At 51.3% G+C, this 15,822-nt stretch overlaps 1 protein-coding gene across 8 annotated transcripts in view; it reads left to right on the forward strand.

The window, feature by feature from the left end:
• CdGAPr (GTPase-activating protein CdGAPr) overlaps positions 1 to 15,822 on the forward strand; it is a 1,516,021-nt gene that overhangs the window by 1,279,338 nt on the left and 220,861 nt on the right. The window contains exon 1 of one of the 8 annotated variants that reach the window (XM_070082841.1): positions 8,181 to 9,847. The exons of the other annotated variants lie outside the window; for them this stretch is intronic. Within the exon in view, the coding sequence (XP_069938942.1) occupies positions 9,845 to 9,847 (3 nt within the window). The 5' untranslated portion in view covers positions 8,181 to 9,844. Of the gene's footprint in view, positions 1 to 8,180; positions 9,848 to 15,822 lie in introns of those variants that run through there. 8 annotated transcript variants of the gene reach the window in all.

Raw genomic sequence — 15,822 nt, forward strand, 5'->3', positions numbered from 1 at the left:
AGACACGGGAGTGGAAGCGTGTTATAACGTACTGGAGTGAGACACACGGGCGTGGGAGCGTGTTATAACGTACTGGAGTGAGACACACGCCAAAGGGTGTGCTGTGTGCACAACAAACCCCATGAAAATCAGGTGTGTCATAAGGATAAGGAGAACAGCGTAAGCTTGTAGGGTCCAAGACTCTTCAACTTTCTACAGATAAGTATGATCAGTTTTGTTAATACAACGGCAGAAATTTTCAAGGGTGAACAAGAAAAAGTTTCTACGTATGTCTGACCTAGCAGATTGTGATGGGAAGCCTGGGCTGTTGGAAGCTGGGTTCTGATAGTAGTCCCTCACAGGCTGATAGTTATGGGCGTGGAAACTGTCACTGTTAACTGCAGTGTAACAGTGGCTGACGGGTACTGTTAGTTGCAGTGTAAGTGGCTGACGGGTACTGTTAGTTGAAGTGTAGCAGTGGCTGGCGGGTACTGTTAGTTGCAGTGTAACAGTGGCTGACGGGTACTGTTAGTTGCAGTATAACAGTGGCTGAAGGGTACTGATAGTTGCAGTGTAACAGTGGCTGGCGGGTACTGTTAGTTGCAGTGTAACAGTGGCTGAAGGGTACTGTTAGTTGCAGTATAACAGTGGCTGAAGGGTACTGATAGTTGCAGTGTAACAGTGGCTGACGGGTACTGTTAGTTGAAGTGTAACAGTGGCTGGCGGGTACTGTTAGTTGCAGTGTAACAGTGGCTGACGGGTACTGTTAGTTGCAGTATAACAGTGGCTGAAGGGTACTGATAGTTGCAGTGTAACAGTGGCTGGCGGGTACTGTTAGTTGCAGTGTAACAGTGGCTGAAGGGTACTGTTAGTTGCAGTGTAACAGTGGCTGACGGGTAATGTTAGTTGCAATGTAACAGTGCCTGAAGAGTACTGTTAGTTGCAGTGTAACAGTGGCTGACGGGTACTGTTAGTTGCAGTGTAACAGTGGCTGGCGAGTATTGTTAGCTGCAGTGTAACAGAGGCTGGCGGGTACTGTTAGTTGCAGTGTAACAGTGGCTGGCGGGTACTGTAAGTTGCAGTGTAACAGTGGCTGACGGGTACTGTTAGTTGCAGTGTAACAGTGACTGGCGGGTACTGTTAGCTACAGTGTAACAGTGACTGGCGGGTACTGTTAGTTGCAGTAACAGTGACTGGCGGGTACTGTTACAGTGTAACAGTGGCTGGCGGGTACTGTTAGTTGCAGTGTAACAGTGGCTGGCGGGTATTATTAGTTGCAGTGTAACAGTGACTGGCGGGTACTATTAGTTGCAGTGTAACAGTGGCTGGCGGGTACTGTTAGTTGCAGTGTAACAGTGGCTGGCGGGTACTGTTAGTTGCAGTGTAACAGTGGCTGGCGGGTACTGTTAGTTGCAGTGTAACAGTGGCTGGCGGGTACTGTTAGTTGCAGTGTAACAGTGGCTGGCGGGTACTGTTAGTTGCAGTGTAACAGTGGCTGGCGGGTACTGTTAGTTGCAGTGTAACAGTGGCTGGCGGGTACTGTTAGTTGCAGTGTAACTGGTTGGCGGGTACTGTTAGTTGCAGTGTAACAGTGGCTGGCGGGTACTGTTAGTTGCAGTGTAACAGTGGCTGGCGGGTACTGTTAGTTGCAGTGTAACAGTGGCTGGCGGGTACTGTTAGTTGCAGTGTAACAGTGGCTGGCGGGTACTGTTAGTTGCAGTGTAACAGTGGCTGGCGGCTGTTAGTCGCAGTGTAACAGTGGCTGGCGGGTACTGTTAGCTGCAATGTAACATTGGCTGGCGGGTACTGTTAGTTGCAGTGTAACAGTGGCTGGCGGGTACTGTTAGTTGCAGTGTAACAGTGGCTGGCGGCTACTGTTAGTTGCAGTGTAACTGGCTGGCGGGTACTATTAGTTGCAGTGTAACAGTGGCTGGCGGGTACTGTTAGTTGCAGTGTAACAGTGGCTGGCGGGTACTGTTAGTTGCAGTGTAACAGTGGCTGGTGGGTACTGTCAGTTGCAGTGTAACAGTATCTGGCGGGTACTGTTAGTTGCAGTGTAACAGTGGCTGGCGGGTACTATTAGTTGCAGTGTAACAGTGGCTGGCGGGTACTGTTAGTTGCAGTGTAACAGTGGCTGGCGGGTGTTAGTTGCAGTGTAACAGTGGCTGGCGGGTACTGTTAGTTGCAGTGTAACAGTGACTGGCGGGTACTGTTAGTTGCAGTGTAGCAGTGGCTGGCGGGTACTGCTAGTTGCAGTGTAACAGTGGCTGGCGGGTACTGTTAGTTGCAGTGTAACAGTGACTGGCGAGTACTGTTAGTTGCAGTGTAACAGTGGCTGGCGGGTACTGTTAGTTGCAGTGTAACAGTGACTGGCGAGTACTGTTAGTTGCAGTGTAACAGTGGCTGGCGAGTACTGTTAGTTGCAGTGTAACAGTGGCTGGCGGGTACTGTTAGTTGCAATGTAACAGTGGCTGGCGGGTACTGTTAGTTGCAGTGTAACAGTGGCTGGCGGGTACTGTTAGTTGCAGTGTAACAGTGACTGGCGGGTACTGTTAGTTGCAGTGTAACAGTGGCTGGCGGGTACTGTTAGTTGCAGTGTAACAGTGGCTGGCGGGTACTGTTAGTTGCAGTGTAACAGTGGCTGGCGGGTACTGTTAGTTGCAGTGTAACAGTGACTGGCGGGTACTGTTAGTTGCAGTGTAACAGTGACTGGCGGGTACTGTTAGTTGCAGTGTAACAGTGGCTGGCGGGTACTGTTAGTTGCAGTGTAACAGTGACTGGCGGGTACTGTTAGTTGCAGTGTAACAGTGACTGGCGGGTACTGTTAGTTGCAGTGTAACAGTGACTGGCGGGTACTGTTAGTTGCAGTGTAACAGTGACTGGCGGGTACTGTTAGTTGCAGTGTAACAGTGACTGGCGGGTAGGCAACATATGCTCTCAACGTGTCACCCGGGGATACGGGCGCATCCGGTGCTCTTCTAAACCTTCACAGTTCGTTATCGACTCACTTGTTTTTCCTGGCAGTACTCCTGGCAGTACTCCTGGCGGTACTCCTGGCAGTACTCCTGGCAGTACTCCTGGCAGTACTCCTGGCAGTACTCCTGGCAGTACTCCTGGCAGTACTCCTGGCAGTACTCCTGGCAGTACTCCTGGCAGTACTCCTGGCAGTACTCCTGGCAGTACTCCGGGCAGTACTCCTGGCAGTACTCCTGGCAGTACTGCTGGCAGTACTCCTGGCAGTACTCCGGGCAGTACTCCTGGCAGTACTCCTGGCAGTACTCCTGGCAGTGCTCCTGGCAGTACTCCTGGCAGTGCTCCTGGCAGTACTCCTGGCAGTGCTCCTGGCAGTACTCCTGGCAGTGCTCCTGGCAGTACTCCTGGCAGTACTCCTGGCAGTGCTCCTGGCAGTACTCCTGGCAGTGCTCCTGGCAGTACTCCTGACAGTACTCCTGGCAGTGCTCCTGGCAGTACTCCTGGCAGTGCTCCTGGCAGTGCTCCTGGCAGTGCTCCTGGCAGTACTCCTGGCAGTGCTCCTGGCAGTACTCCTGGCAGTACTCCTGGCAGTGCTCCTGGCAGTACTCCTGGCAGTGCTCCTGGCAGTGCTCCTGGCAGTGCTCCTGGCAGTACTCCTGGCAGTACTCCTGGCAGTGCTCCTGGCAGTACTCCTGGCAGTGCTCCTGGCAGTACTCCTGGCAGTGCTCCTGGCAGTACTCCTGGCAGTACTCCTGGCAGTACTCCTGGCAGTGCTCCTGGCAGTACTCCTGGCAGTGCTCCTGGCAGTACTGCTGGCAGTGCTCCTGGCAGTACTCCTGGCAGTACTCCTGGCAGTACTCCTGGCAGTACTCCTGGCAGTGCTCCTGGCAGTACTCCTGGCAGTGCTCCTGGCAGTACTGCTGGTAGTGCTCCTGGCAGTACTCCTGGCAGTACTCCTGGCAGTGCTTCTGGCAGTACTGCTGGCAGTGCTCCTGGCAGTACTGCTGGCAGTGCTCCTGGCAGTACTGCTGGCAGTGCTCCTGGCAGTACTTCTGGCAGTGCTCCTGGCAGTGCTCTTGGCAGTACTGCTGGCAGTGCTCCTGGCAGTACTGCTGGCAGTACTCCTGGCAGTACTCCTGGCAGTACTCCTGGCAGTGCTCCTGGCAGTACTCCTGGCAGTGCTCCTGGCAGTACTCCTGGCAGTGCTCCTGGCAGTACTGCTGGCAGTGCTCCTGGCAGTACTCCTGACAGTACTCCTGGCAGTGCTCCTGGCAGTACTGCTGGCAGTGCTCCTGGCAGTACTGCTGGCAGTGCTCCTGGCAGTACTGCTGGCAGTGCTCCTGGCAGTACTCCTGACAGTACTCCTGGCAGTGCTCCTGGCAGTACTGCTGGCAGTGCTCCTGGCAGTACTCCTGACAGTACTCCTGGCAGTACTCCTGGCAGTGCTCCTGGCAGTACTCCTGGCAGTGCTCCTGGCAGTACTCCTGGCAGTGCTCCTGGCAGTACTGCTGGCAGTGCTCCTGGCAGTACTCCTGACAGTACTCCTGGCAGTGCTCCTGGCAGTACTGCTGGCAGTGCTCCTGGCAGTACTGCTGGCAGTGCTCCTGGCAGTACTGCTGGCAGTGCTCCTGGCAGTACTCCTGACAGTACTCATGGCAGTGCTCCTGGCAGTACTGCTGGCAGTGCTCCTGGCAGTACTGCTGGCAGTGCTCCTGGCAGTACTCCTGACAGTACTCCTGGCAGTACTCCTGGCAGTGCTCCTGGCAGTACTCCTGGCAGTGCTCCTGGCAGTACTCCTGACAGTACTCCTGGCAGTACTCCTGGCAGTACTCCTCTCAGCACTCCTGGCAGTACTCCTGGCAGTACTCCTGGCAGTGCTCCTGGCAGTACTCCTGACAGTACTCCTGGCAGCACTCCTGGCGGTACTCCTGGCAGTACTCCTGGCAGTAGTCCTGGCAGTACTCCTGGCAGTACTCCTGGCAGTACTCCTGGCAGTACTCCGGGCAGCACTCCTGGCAGTACTCCTGGTAGTACTCCTGGCAGCACTCCTGGCAGCACTCCTGGCAGTACTCCAGGCAGTACTCCTGGCAGTACTCCTGGCAGCACTCCTGGCAGTACTCCTGGCAGTACTCCTGGCAATACTCCTGGCAGCACTCCTGGCAGCACTCCTGGCAGTACTCCTGGCAGTACTCCTAGCAGTACTCCTAGCAGTTCTCCTGGCAGCACTCCTGGCAGTACTCCTGGCAGTTCTCCTGGCAGTTCTCCTGGCAGTACTCCTGGCAGTACTCCTGGCAGCACTCCTGGCAGTACTCCTGGCGGTACTTCTGGCGGTACTCCTGGCGGTACTCCTGGAGGTACTCCTGGAGGTACTCCTGGCGGTACTCCGAGCGACTCCTGGCGGTACTCCTGGCGGTACTCCTGGAGGTACTCCTGGCGGTACTCCTGGCAGTACTCCTGGCAGTACTTCTGGCGGTACTCCTGGCGGTACTCCTGGCAGTACTCCTGGCAGTGCTCCTGGCAGCACTCCTGGCACTACTCCTGGCAGTACTCCTGGCAGTACTCCTGGCGGTACTCCGAGCGACTCCTGGCGGTACTCCTGGCGGTACTCCTGGCAGTACTCCTGGCGGTACTCCTGGCAGTACTCCAGGCAGTACTCCTGGCGGTACTCCTGGCGGTACTCCTGGCAGTACTCCTGGCAGTACTCCTGGCAGCACTTCTGGCACTACTCCTGGCAGTACTCCTGGCAGTACTCCTGACGGTACTCCTGTCAGTACTCCTGGCAGTACTCCTGGCAGTGCTCCTGGCGGTACTCCTGGGAGTACTCCTGGCAGTACTCCTTGCGGTACTCCTGGCAGTACTCCTGGCAGTACTCCTGGCGGTACTCCTGGCTGTACTCCTGGCAGTACTCCTGGCTGTACTCCTGGCAGTACTCCTGGCAGTACTCCTGGCTGTACTCCTGGCGACTCCTGGCGGTACTACTGGAGACTCCTGGCGGTACTCCTGGCGGTACTCCTGGCGACTCCTTGCAGTACTCCTGGAGACTCCTGGCGGTACTCCTGGCAGTACTCCTGGTAGCACTCCTGGCACTACTCCTGGCAGTACTCCTGGCAGTACTCCTGGCGGTACTCCTGGCAGTACTCCTGGCAGTACTCCTGGCAGTACTCCTGGCAGTACTCCTGGCAGTACTCCTGGCAGTACTCCTGGCAGTACTCCTGGCAGTACTCCTGGCGGTACTCCTGGCGACTCCTGGCGGTACTCTTGGAGACTCCTGGCGGTACTCCTGGCGACTCCTGGCAGTACTCCTGGAGACTCCTAGCGGTACTCCTGGCGGTACTCCTGGCAGTACTCCTGGCGGTACTCCTGGCGGTACTCCTGGCGGTACTGCTGACAGTACTTCTGGCAGTACTCCTGGCGGTACTCCTGGTGGTACTCCTGGCGACTCCTTGCGGTACTTCTGGAGACTCCTGGCAGTACTCCTGGCGGTACTCCTGGCGGTACTCCTGGCGACTCTTGGCGGTACTCCTGGCGGTACTCCTGGCGGTACTCCTGGCAGTACTCCTGGCAGTACTCCTGGCGGTGCTCCTGGCGGTACTCCTGGCGACTCCTGGCAGTACTCCTGGCGACTCCTGGCAGTACTCCTGGCGGTACTCCTGGCGGTACTCCTGGCGGTACTCCTGGCGACTCCTGGCGGTAATCCTGGCGGTACTCCTGGCGGTACTCCTGGCGATACTCCTGGCAGTACTTCTGGCGGTACTCTTAGCGGTACTCCTGGCGGTACTCCTGGCAGTACTGGCGGTACTCCTTGTGGTACTCCTGGCAGTACTGGCGGTACTCCTGGCAGTACTGGCGGTACTCCTGGCGGTACTCCTGGCGGTACTCCTGGCGGTACTCCTGGCAGTACTCCTGGCGGTACTCCTGGTGGTACTCCTGGTGGTACTCCTGGCGGTACTCCTGGCGGTACTCCTGGCAGTACTCCTGGAGACTCCTGGCGGTACTCCTGGCGACTCCTGGCGGTACTCCTGGCGATACTCCTGGCGACTCCTGGTGGTACTCCTGGTGGTATTCCTGGCGACTCCTGGTGGTACTCCTGGTGGTACTCCTGGCGGTACTCCTGGCGGTACTCCTGGCGATACTCCTGGAGACTCCTGGTGGTACCCCTGGTGGTACTCTGGCGGTACTTCTGGCGATACTCCTAGCGACTCCTGGTGGTACTCCTGGTAGTACTCCTGGCGGTACTCCTGGCGATACTCCTGGCGACTCCTGGTGGTACCCCTGGTGGTACTCCTGGCTGTACTCCTGGCGATACTCCTGGCGACTCCTGGTGGTACTCCTGGTTGTACTCCTGGGGGTACTCCTGGCGATACTCCTGGCGACTCCTGGTGGTACTCTTGCTACTCCTGGTTGTACTCCTGGCGGTACTCCTGGCGATACTCCTGGCGACTCCTGGTGGTACTCCTGGTGGCACTCCTGGCGATACTCCTGGCGACTCCTGGTGGTACCCCTGGTGGTACTCCTGGCGGTACTCCTGGCGATACTTCTGGAGACTCCTGGTGGTACTCTTGGTGGTACTCCTTCCTGGCAACATGTTGACCAGTAACAGTTCAGTTTAGTTTTGTCGCCTGAGAGGCTAGTTTATTATGCACCTCTGCAGTTCATTCTTCGTTATACTGTTGACGAGTTTCAAAAGCTCTTCTACCCCCGGAGACAGGCCATGGGCCAGGCTTGTCTGGTGGTTGACTGGTCAACCAGGCAGTTGTTGCTGGCGGCCCGCTGGCCCTGTACATATCCACCACTGCGCAAAGAAAAAATATTACAGAGGACACAAGGGGTCTTTATCAGTCCTCACTGGGCATAGCTAACGTACACACTACAACGCAACACACTTGTCCCTCCTCCTCCTGGCACCATGCTGTGCTTCAGGAGCATGACATCCTAGCTCACACTGTGCCTGGCCTTCCTTCACCACTGGCACTGCTCCAGTTACCACCTCCTACAAATCAATAACTCCCCCTCCCTATTCACATTTGCCTCTCTAAGTTTTATCACACTCACAGTGGAACTACCAGCCTCCCTCCCGGCATTCTCTCTCTCTCTCCCACGATACTGACACGCGCTACAGGCTTCTGAAGACAGAAAATTACTAAGTGTTTGAGTTGCAACTGAGGATAGGACTGGACGGCACATGTGTGTTATTGTAGACGAGGCGAAGCCCATCACCGCAATTTGCCTCAGTGTGAGCCCAGCCACCGAGGAGGGAGGTTGGCGCGCTCCTCTCATCTCGCATCCTAGTGCATATTCCTTAATTGGTGCAATTCCATTATTTTTTTTTACTCTGAAAAGTACATGGCTAAAATTGCTATTTAATGCAGCGTTCACGCCGTTGAGTCGATTTAGTGCAGAGACAAACGGTATGTGTTGTGAATGTAATGGAAAGGTGTGTGTTGTGGAGAGTGATGGAGTTTGGAAATAAAGTCACATTGGCTTTATTGGGTTATGTGTACGTAATGTGCTATTTGTGTGCCCGTAACATATGCCTGCCCTCGGAACAACCGTGGAAATTTTTTTTGTGAATCTTCAGCGATGTGCAGTGAAGCACTCAGGGAAGTGCAGTGAAACACTCAGGGAAGTGCAGTGAGGGGGCTCAGAGAAGTGCAGTGAAGCACTCAGGGAAGTGCAGTGAGGGGGCTCAGAGAAGTGCAGTGAAGCACTCAGGGAAGTGCAGTGAGGGGGCTCAGGGAAGTGCAGTGAAGCACTCAGGGAAGTGCAGTGAAACACTCAGGGAAGTGCAGTGAGGGGGCTCAGAGAAGTGCAGTGAAGCACTCAGGGAAGTGCAGTGAAACACTCAGGGAAGTGCAGTGAGGGGGCTCAGAGAAGTGCAGTGAAACACTCAGGGAAGTGCAGTGAGGGGGCTCAGAGAAGTGCAGTGAAGCACTCAGGGAAGTGCAGTGAGGGGGCTCAGGGAAGTGCAGTGAAGCACTCAGGGAAGTGCAGTGAGGGGGCTCAGGGAAGTGCAGTGAAGCACTCAGGGAAGTGCAGTTAGACACTCAGGAAGGTGCAGTTAGGCACTCAGGAAGGTGCAGTTAGGCACTCAGGAAGGTGCAGTTAGGCACTCAGGAAGGTGCAGTTAAAAACTCAAGAAAGTGCAATGAAGCACTCAGCGTGTGAGGAGTGAAGCACTCAGTGTTCAACATAGCGTGTGAGTGAAGCACTCAGTGTTCACAGCGTGTGAGGAGTGAAGCACTCAGTGTTCACAGCGTGTGAGGAGTGAAGCACTCAGTGTTCAACACAGCGTGTGAAGAGGCCTGTGTTAATGTGATGACAGACCTGTGTATGCTGCAGCGTGGTGCTGATGTCAGGAACTGAGCCTGTGGGTGGGGGAAACAGCAGCTGCGCAGAGGAAAGAAATCGCAGCACCTGCACAGGAGGAAAGCTATCGTGACACTCCACAAGTTGAGGCGAAGAGAACTAATGAGTGTGAGGAATGTGTGGGTAAGACAGCGTGGAGGCTACACGTGCGCAACACTGCGCTACTTTCCCAACACTAGCAGCAGGCCGCTACTTTCCCGCAGTCAGCAGGAAGCAGTTACTCTCCTACTGGTAGCAGGAGGCCGTTGTCTTGCCACCAGCATCAGCGGCAGGAGGTCGCTGCTATCTCACCAATAGGAGAGGCTATTACTTTTCCAAGACCAGCAGTAGCACCAGCCACAGCAGGAGGCCGCTGCTCTTTCCTACCATCAAGAGGAGGCCACTACTTTCCCAAGACCACCACCAACACTAGCAGCGGTAGCAGTATCAGCAGGAGGCTGCGACCTCCTGCTGAGGGAGGAAAGCTACCACTGGACTCCCTGCCAGCTGCCTCGCACGACTCTACAAGGCACCCGCCGTCTACACAATGGTAATAATTTACTATTGTTATTATTAGCATAGTCGTGAGGAAACGCCAAACCTGTCAGGGATCACAGCTCATGGGGAATGAGAGGTAATCAGGTTTGATCCAAAGGGACGGGTAGCTCCAGTTACTCTAATTAAGATCCCTTTACCAGCCTCACGGCACCTTGAAACCAGGTTCATGCCAGCAAAAATTTTGTTGTAACGTAAGTTAGATTTTATATAATTGTGATGAGCGGTTGATGGCAGTAAAGCGATCACTAAACACTAGACTGATAGCACTTACGTACCATATTATCAATTATGAGCTGTGAAGGCGTTTCGTCCACAGTTGCAAAACCCAAGGCAACGCTGGTTTAGAGCAGGGCGCTCCAGCCTCTAGCACTCTTAGACCATTATAACATTTTCTTGGATGCAGTGGAAGACAAACAAAATGTAAATATAGTGTACACAGACTTGACAAAAGCCGCCGCTTCCGCCTCCTCTTCTTTATTCTCTTTCTTCTCCTTCCCCTCTTCCTCCTCCTCTTCCTCCCCCTCCTCTTCCTCTTCCTTCTACATCTCCTCCTCCTCCCCCTTCATCATGGTACGTCCAGTTTCTCTAGAGATTTCTCCTCATGATGACTGCACGAGTAGTAATGTGGAGTGATTAGTTATGTTGGTTCAGGGATGTCTGTTGTCACTGCAGTTGCTTGTGGGAATCAGCGTCTTGGTGCTCTTGCCTCTGCCAGGTGGAAGTACTCATTGCCCATTTAGTTGGTAGTGAGGAGGAACTGGGTCAACGCTTTAGTTACATTCTGTTTTATAAGTAATGGGAAGATTCCACCTACAATGTTTTCAGTGTTCACGTAAAGAGGACGATCATGGTGGTAAGATAATGTTTGTAAAAGCCTTCAACGAGTGCGATCATGGTGTAATATAACACAAAATATGTACAAAAGAAATATCGATAAAAATTGGCAGACGGGTATTTAACTTTCAGACACATAGAAACTAACATGTAATAACGAGTAAAGCAAAATCAGAGACTACCACGGTGGAAAACTCTCAAGGAACCGTACTTATATATTACACAATGTAACAAACCACGGAACGGGTGTGGCTTGAACCCATGGCGAATGAGTGGTAAAACTCCAGGCCATTGCGTAAGCCACTGGGTCAGCTGGCTACAATAAGATTAATCCAACTAGGTATATTTCTATACACCATAGGAAGTTAGCATGGGCCACCACTGTGACCACGTTTTAATTTTTTTTACAGATGAATCTCCCTGTGGCGAACTCTAGTTCAAGACCTCTCAGTATAACATCATAAGAATGGAGGAATACTGCGATAGGCCTATTGGACCATGCTAGACAAGTCCAGCTCACACCCACTCGTGTACTCGTAAAACCCATATTTAAAGCTCCCCACAGTTCTTTCCTCAGTGATGTAGCCTGGGAGTTTGTTCCACTAATTTATTGCTTTATTACCAAACAATCTCAGATAATATTTTATTACGTTAGGTTTCCATAATGTGGAAAGTTTTAGTGGACTTCTTGACATTCACAGCTGCTACACTGTTATGGTCTGACATCCAGACGAGTGTGTATTCAGCACCACCTGTCCCCATACCACCTGCCCGCATTCCACTTGCCCACATATTATCTGCCCCCATACCCTATCTCATACCACCTGTGAACCCCTGCTCCACCTCGTACCACCTGTCACCCCCCTTTTCAACCTCGTACCACCCGTCACCCCTGCTCACCTGGTACCACCTCTCCTTGCGCCACCTGGTACCACCTGTTACCCCCTGCTCCACCTGGTACGACCTGTCACCCCCTGCTCTACCTGGTACCACCTGTTACCCCCTGCTCCACCTGGTACCACCTATCATCCCCAGCTGTACCTCACGTAAGTGACTCAACTATTATAAGCGTCACCTCATAAAATAAAGGTTAGAGTAAGATGCTGGTGGTGGGTGTGGCAGGAGAGGAACTAGTGGGGGGAGAGGGAGGGAAACAGGTAGTGAAGCACTGTACAACGAGCCTCAACACGTCGTATGACTCCATACAGCTGTACACACAGCCAGACGTTGACCCTAATACAAGCTTGTTCTGCAACGTGCCAATTCTTCTAACATAAGAGTCTTATAAGTGACTGGTGAAAGTTCCTTAAACTGAAAATCTCGCATACAAGGACCCCAGTGGAAATAAGTCCCGGATTTTTTGGGGGTTATCCTAGGTAATCAACACATATGCTGATATGTATGATCATTCATGTAACTGTATTTATGTGTATCTGTACTTAAATAAACTTACTTATAATTATGTTTTCTATTGCGCTCAGTGGCTGTCAGTTTCCCGCTCGCGCGGGGCAGAGCTTATGGCATCTATTCTGCATGTCATTTATTTACGTTGTGGTATATTTTAATTGGTTACTCTTTTTTGTGATTCGAAGAATGCCTTAACCTAATCTCAGTAACGAAAATAAAAAAAATTGGCTGTCAACCGTACCAGGAGTCTACCTGGATGGCATTCCGGGGATCAACGCCCCCGCGGCCCGGTCCATGACTAGGCCTCCTGGTGGATCAGGGCCTGATCAACGAGGCTGTTACTGCTGGCCGCACGTAGTCCAACGTACGAATTACAGCCCGGTTGATCCGGCACTGACTTGAGGTATTTGTCCAGCTCCCTCTTGAAGAAAACCAGGGGTCTATTGGCTGGTGGGAGGCTGCTGAACAGTCTTGGGCCCCGGACACCTATTGTGTTTTCTCTTAGTGTACCAGTGGCGCCCCTACTTTTCACTGGGGGTATGTTACATCACCTGCCAAGTCTTTTGCTTTCTTAGGGAGTGAGTCTCTGTGCAGATTAGGAGCCAGTCCCTCCAGAATCTTCCAGATGTAGATTATGATATATCTCTCTCGCCTGCGCTCCAGTGACTACAAGTCAAGTGCTTCCAGGCGTTCGCAGTAGTTAAGGTGCTTGATGGAACTTATACGTGCAGTAAAGGTTCACTGAACATTCTCTAGATCTGCAATTTCACCTGCCTTGAATGAGGAGGTTTATGAACAGCAGTATTCCAGCCTAGAGAGAACAAATTATTTAAAAAGGATCATCATTAGCCTGGCGTCTCTTGTCTTGAATGTTCTCATTATCCATCCTATCAGTTTCCTCGCAGATGTGATAGTGGCATTGTTGTGGTCCTTGAAGGTGAGGTCTTCGGACATTACCACACCCAGGTCCTTCACATTACTTTCCCACTATTGTGTGATTGGAGTTTGTAGTATACTCAGTTCTAGTTATTATTTCCTCCAGTTTTCCATAACGGAGTAGTTGGAATTTGTCTTCATTGAACATCATATTGTTCTCTGTTGCCCATTGGAAAACTTGATTTATATCCTCTTGGAGATTTGCCGTGTCCTCAATGGATGACACTCTCATGCAGATAGATCCTAGTAGGTAGTAGGTAGTATTCTTGGTCCCTTATTATTCTTATGTTATGTCATTGATATGCCTATCAGTGTCAAGTGCAAACTCCTACTGTATGCAGATGACAGTGCTCTGTTAGTGTCAGGTAAAGACCCACAAGATATTGCTAATGTTTTAACACTGGAACTGGAGTCCTGCAGCAAATGGTTAGTAGACAACAAACTATCATTAGACCTAGGGAAAACTGAAGCCATTCTCTTTGGCACGAAACATAAACTGAGAAGGGTAAATAATTTTAATGTTCAATGTAATGGGGAGCCCATCACTTTGGTTTCATCAGTAAAATATTTGGGAATCCCCTTTGACCCATGCATGTCAGGAGAATTGATAGGGAACAGTGTAGTAAAGAAAGCGAATGCCAGACTGAAGTTCCTGTATAGACAAGCACAGTGTCTACCTACTGAGGCTCGCAGGACCCTATGTCTAGCCCTTATACAATGCCATATGGATTACGCTTGCTCTTCTTGGTACTCTGCCTTGACAAAAAAACTGAAAGATAGACTGCAAATCACCCAGAACAAAATCGTAAGATTCATCCTGGGGCTGGGACCAAGAGAACATGTAGGCCAGGATGAATTACAGCAGTTGGATATGCTGAATGTTGAAGACAGAGTAAAACAACTGAAGCTAAATCATGTTTATAAAATTGCTCACAAACAATGTCCAGAATATCTTGCTGTCAATTTTGTCAAGGTTGGGAACCAGAGCAATCATAGTACTAGGGGGAGAGAGCACAACTTTGTAGTACCCACAGTCAGTGGCCAGGCTTCAAACACCTTTTATTGTACAGCAATAAAGGAATGGAACAGACTACCCGCACATGTCAAAGCCAGTCATAGCATGAACCAGTTCAAGAAGAGTGCCAAAAGGTGTCCGATGAATGTAGCTACAGAAAGGGAGGGGAATGATTTTCTATTTTTTAGCTAACATACGTGTAAATTTTACCTTATTCCTAGTAATGACCCTCGTATTGTAGATAGTCTTAATGACCTTGGTGTAGTAGATAGTCTTTTTAGTATGATAATAAGATGTTTTCATGGTAGAATAATAAGAAAATATTATAACCTTTATATTATAATAATAAGGTAAAAGGACCCCAATGGAAATAAGTCACTCTGTCTGACTTTTTTGGGTTATCCCAGGTTCTCTACACATATGCTACTATGTATGATAATTCTATGTAACTGTATTTGTGTATACCTGAATAAACTTAGTTACTTACTTACTTATCGTCTGCAAAGGATGATACGGTGCTATGATTTACATCTATGTCTGATATGAGAATGAGGAACAGGATAGGGGCGAGTACTGTGCCTTGTGGAACAGAGCTCTTCACTATGGCAGAGTCCGATTTAACTCTGTTTACCACTACTCTTTGTGTTCGATTGGTTAGAAAGTTGAAGATCCATCTGCCTACCTTGGCAGTTATCCCTTTAGCACGCATTTTGTGTGCTATGACACCATGATCGCACTTTTCAAGGACTTTTGCAAAATCTGTGTGTACTACATCTACATTCTGTTTGTCCGTATGTGAGAAATCCTCAAAGAATTTGCGAGGATTGATTGATCCTGTTGTCGGCAGTGTGGCACTGGGATCAGAGAGAGCACTGATTACGAAGTGAGGGAGCACAAATCCTACGTGGGATTACAACCTGTACCCCCTCACGCTTGTGTAACTTAGGTGCCAGACTCTAGTAATCCCTTGTTGATGGCAGTGAAGGGAGGATCTGCCCTCGTAGATGGCAGTGGAAGGTCTACCCTCGTAGATGACAGCGAAGGATCTACCCTCAAAGATGGTAATGAAGGATCTACTCTCAAAGATGGCAGTCAAGGAAGTATCTGCCCTGTAGAATATCAGTGAAGGAAGGATCTGCCCTTATAGATGGCAATGAAGGAAGAATCTGCCCTGGTAGATGGCAGTGAAGGATCTGCCCTCGTAGATGGCAGTGAAGGAAGGATCTGCCCTGAAAGATGGTACTACCTGGAGGTTATTCCGGGGATCAACGCCCCCGCGGCCCTGTCCACGACCAGGCCTCTCGATGGATCAGGGCCTGATCAACCAGGCTGTTACTGCTGGCCGCACGCAGTCCAACGTACGAGCCACAGCCCGGCTGATCCGGCACTGACTTTAGGTATCTGTCCAGCTCTCTCTTGAAGGCAGCCAGGGGTTTATTGATAATTTCCCTTATGCTTGGTGGGAGGCTGTTGAACAGTCTTGGGCCCCGGACACTTATGGTGTTTTCTCTCAGTGTACCAATGGCGCCCCTATTAATTGGGGGTATATTACATCGCCTACCCAGTCTTTTACTTTCGTAGGGAGTGATTTCTGTGTGCAGATTCGGGACTATTCCTTCCAGGATTTTCCAAGTGTAGATTATGATATGTCTCCCTCTCCTCCGTTCCAACGAGTACAAGTCAAGTGCTTCCAGGCGTTTCCAGTAGTTAAGGTGTTTGATAGAACTTATACGTGCAGTAAAGGTTCTCTGTACACTCTCTAGATCTGCAATTTC

Source organism: Cherax quadricarinatus, chromosome 8 (assembly GCF_038502225.1).
Source record: "Cherax quadricarinatus isolate ZL_2023a chromosome 8, ASM3850222v1, whole genome shotgun sequence".
Taxonomy (NCBI): Eukaryota; Metazoa; Arthropoda; class Malacostraca; order Decapoda; family Parastacidae; genus Cherax; species Cherax quadricarinatus.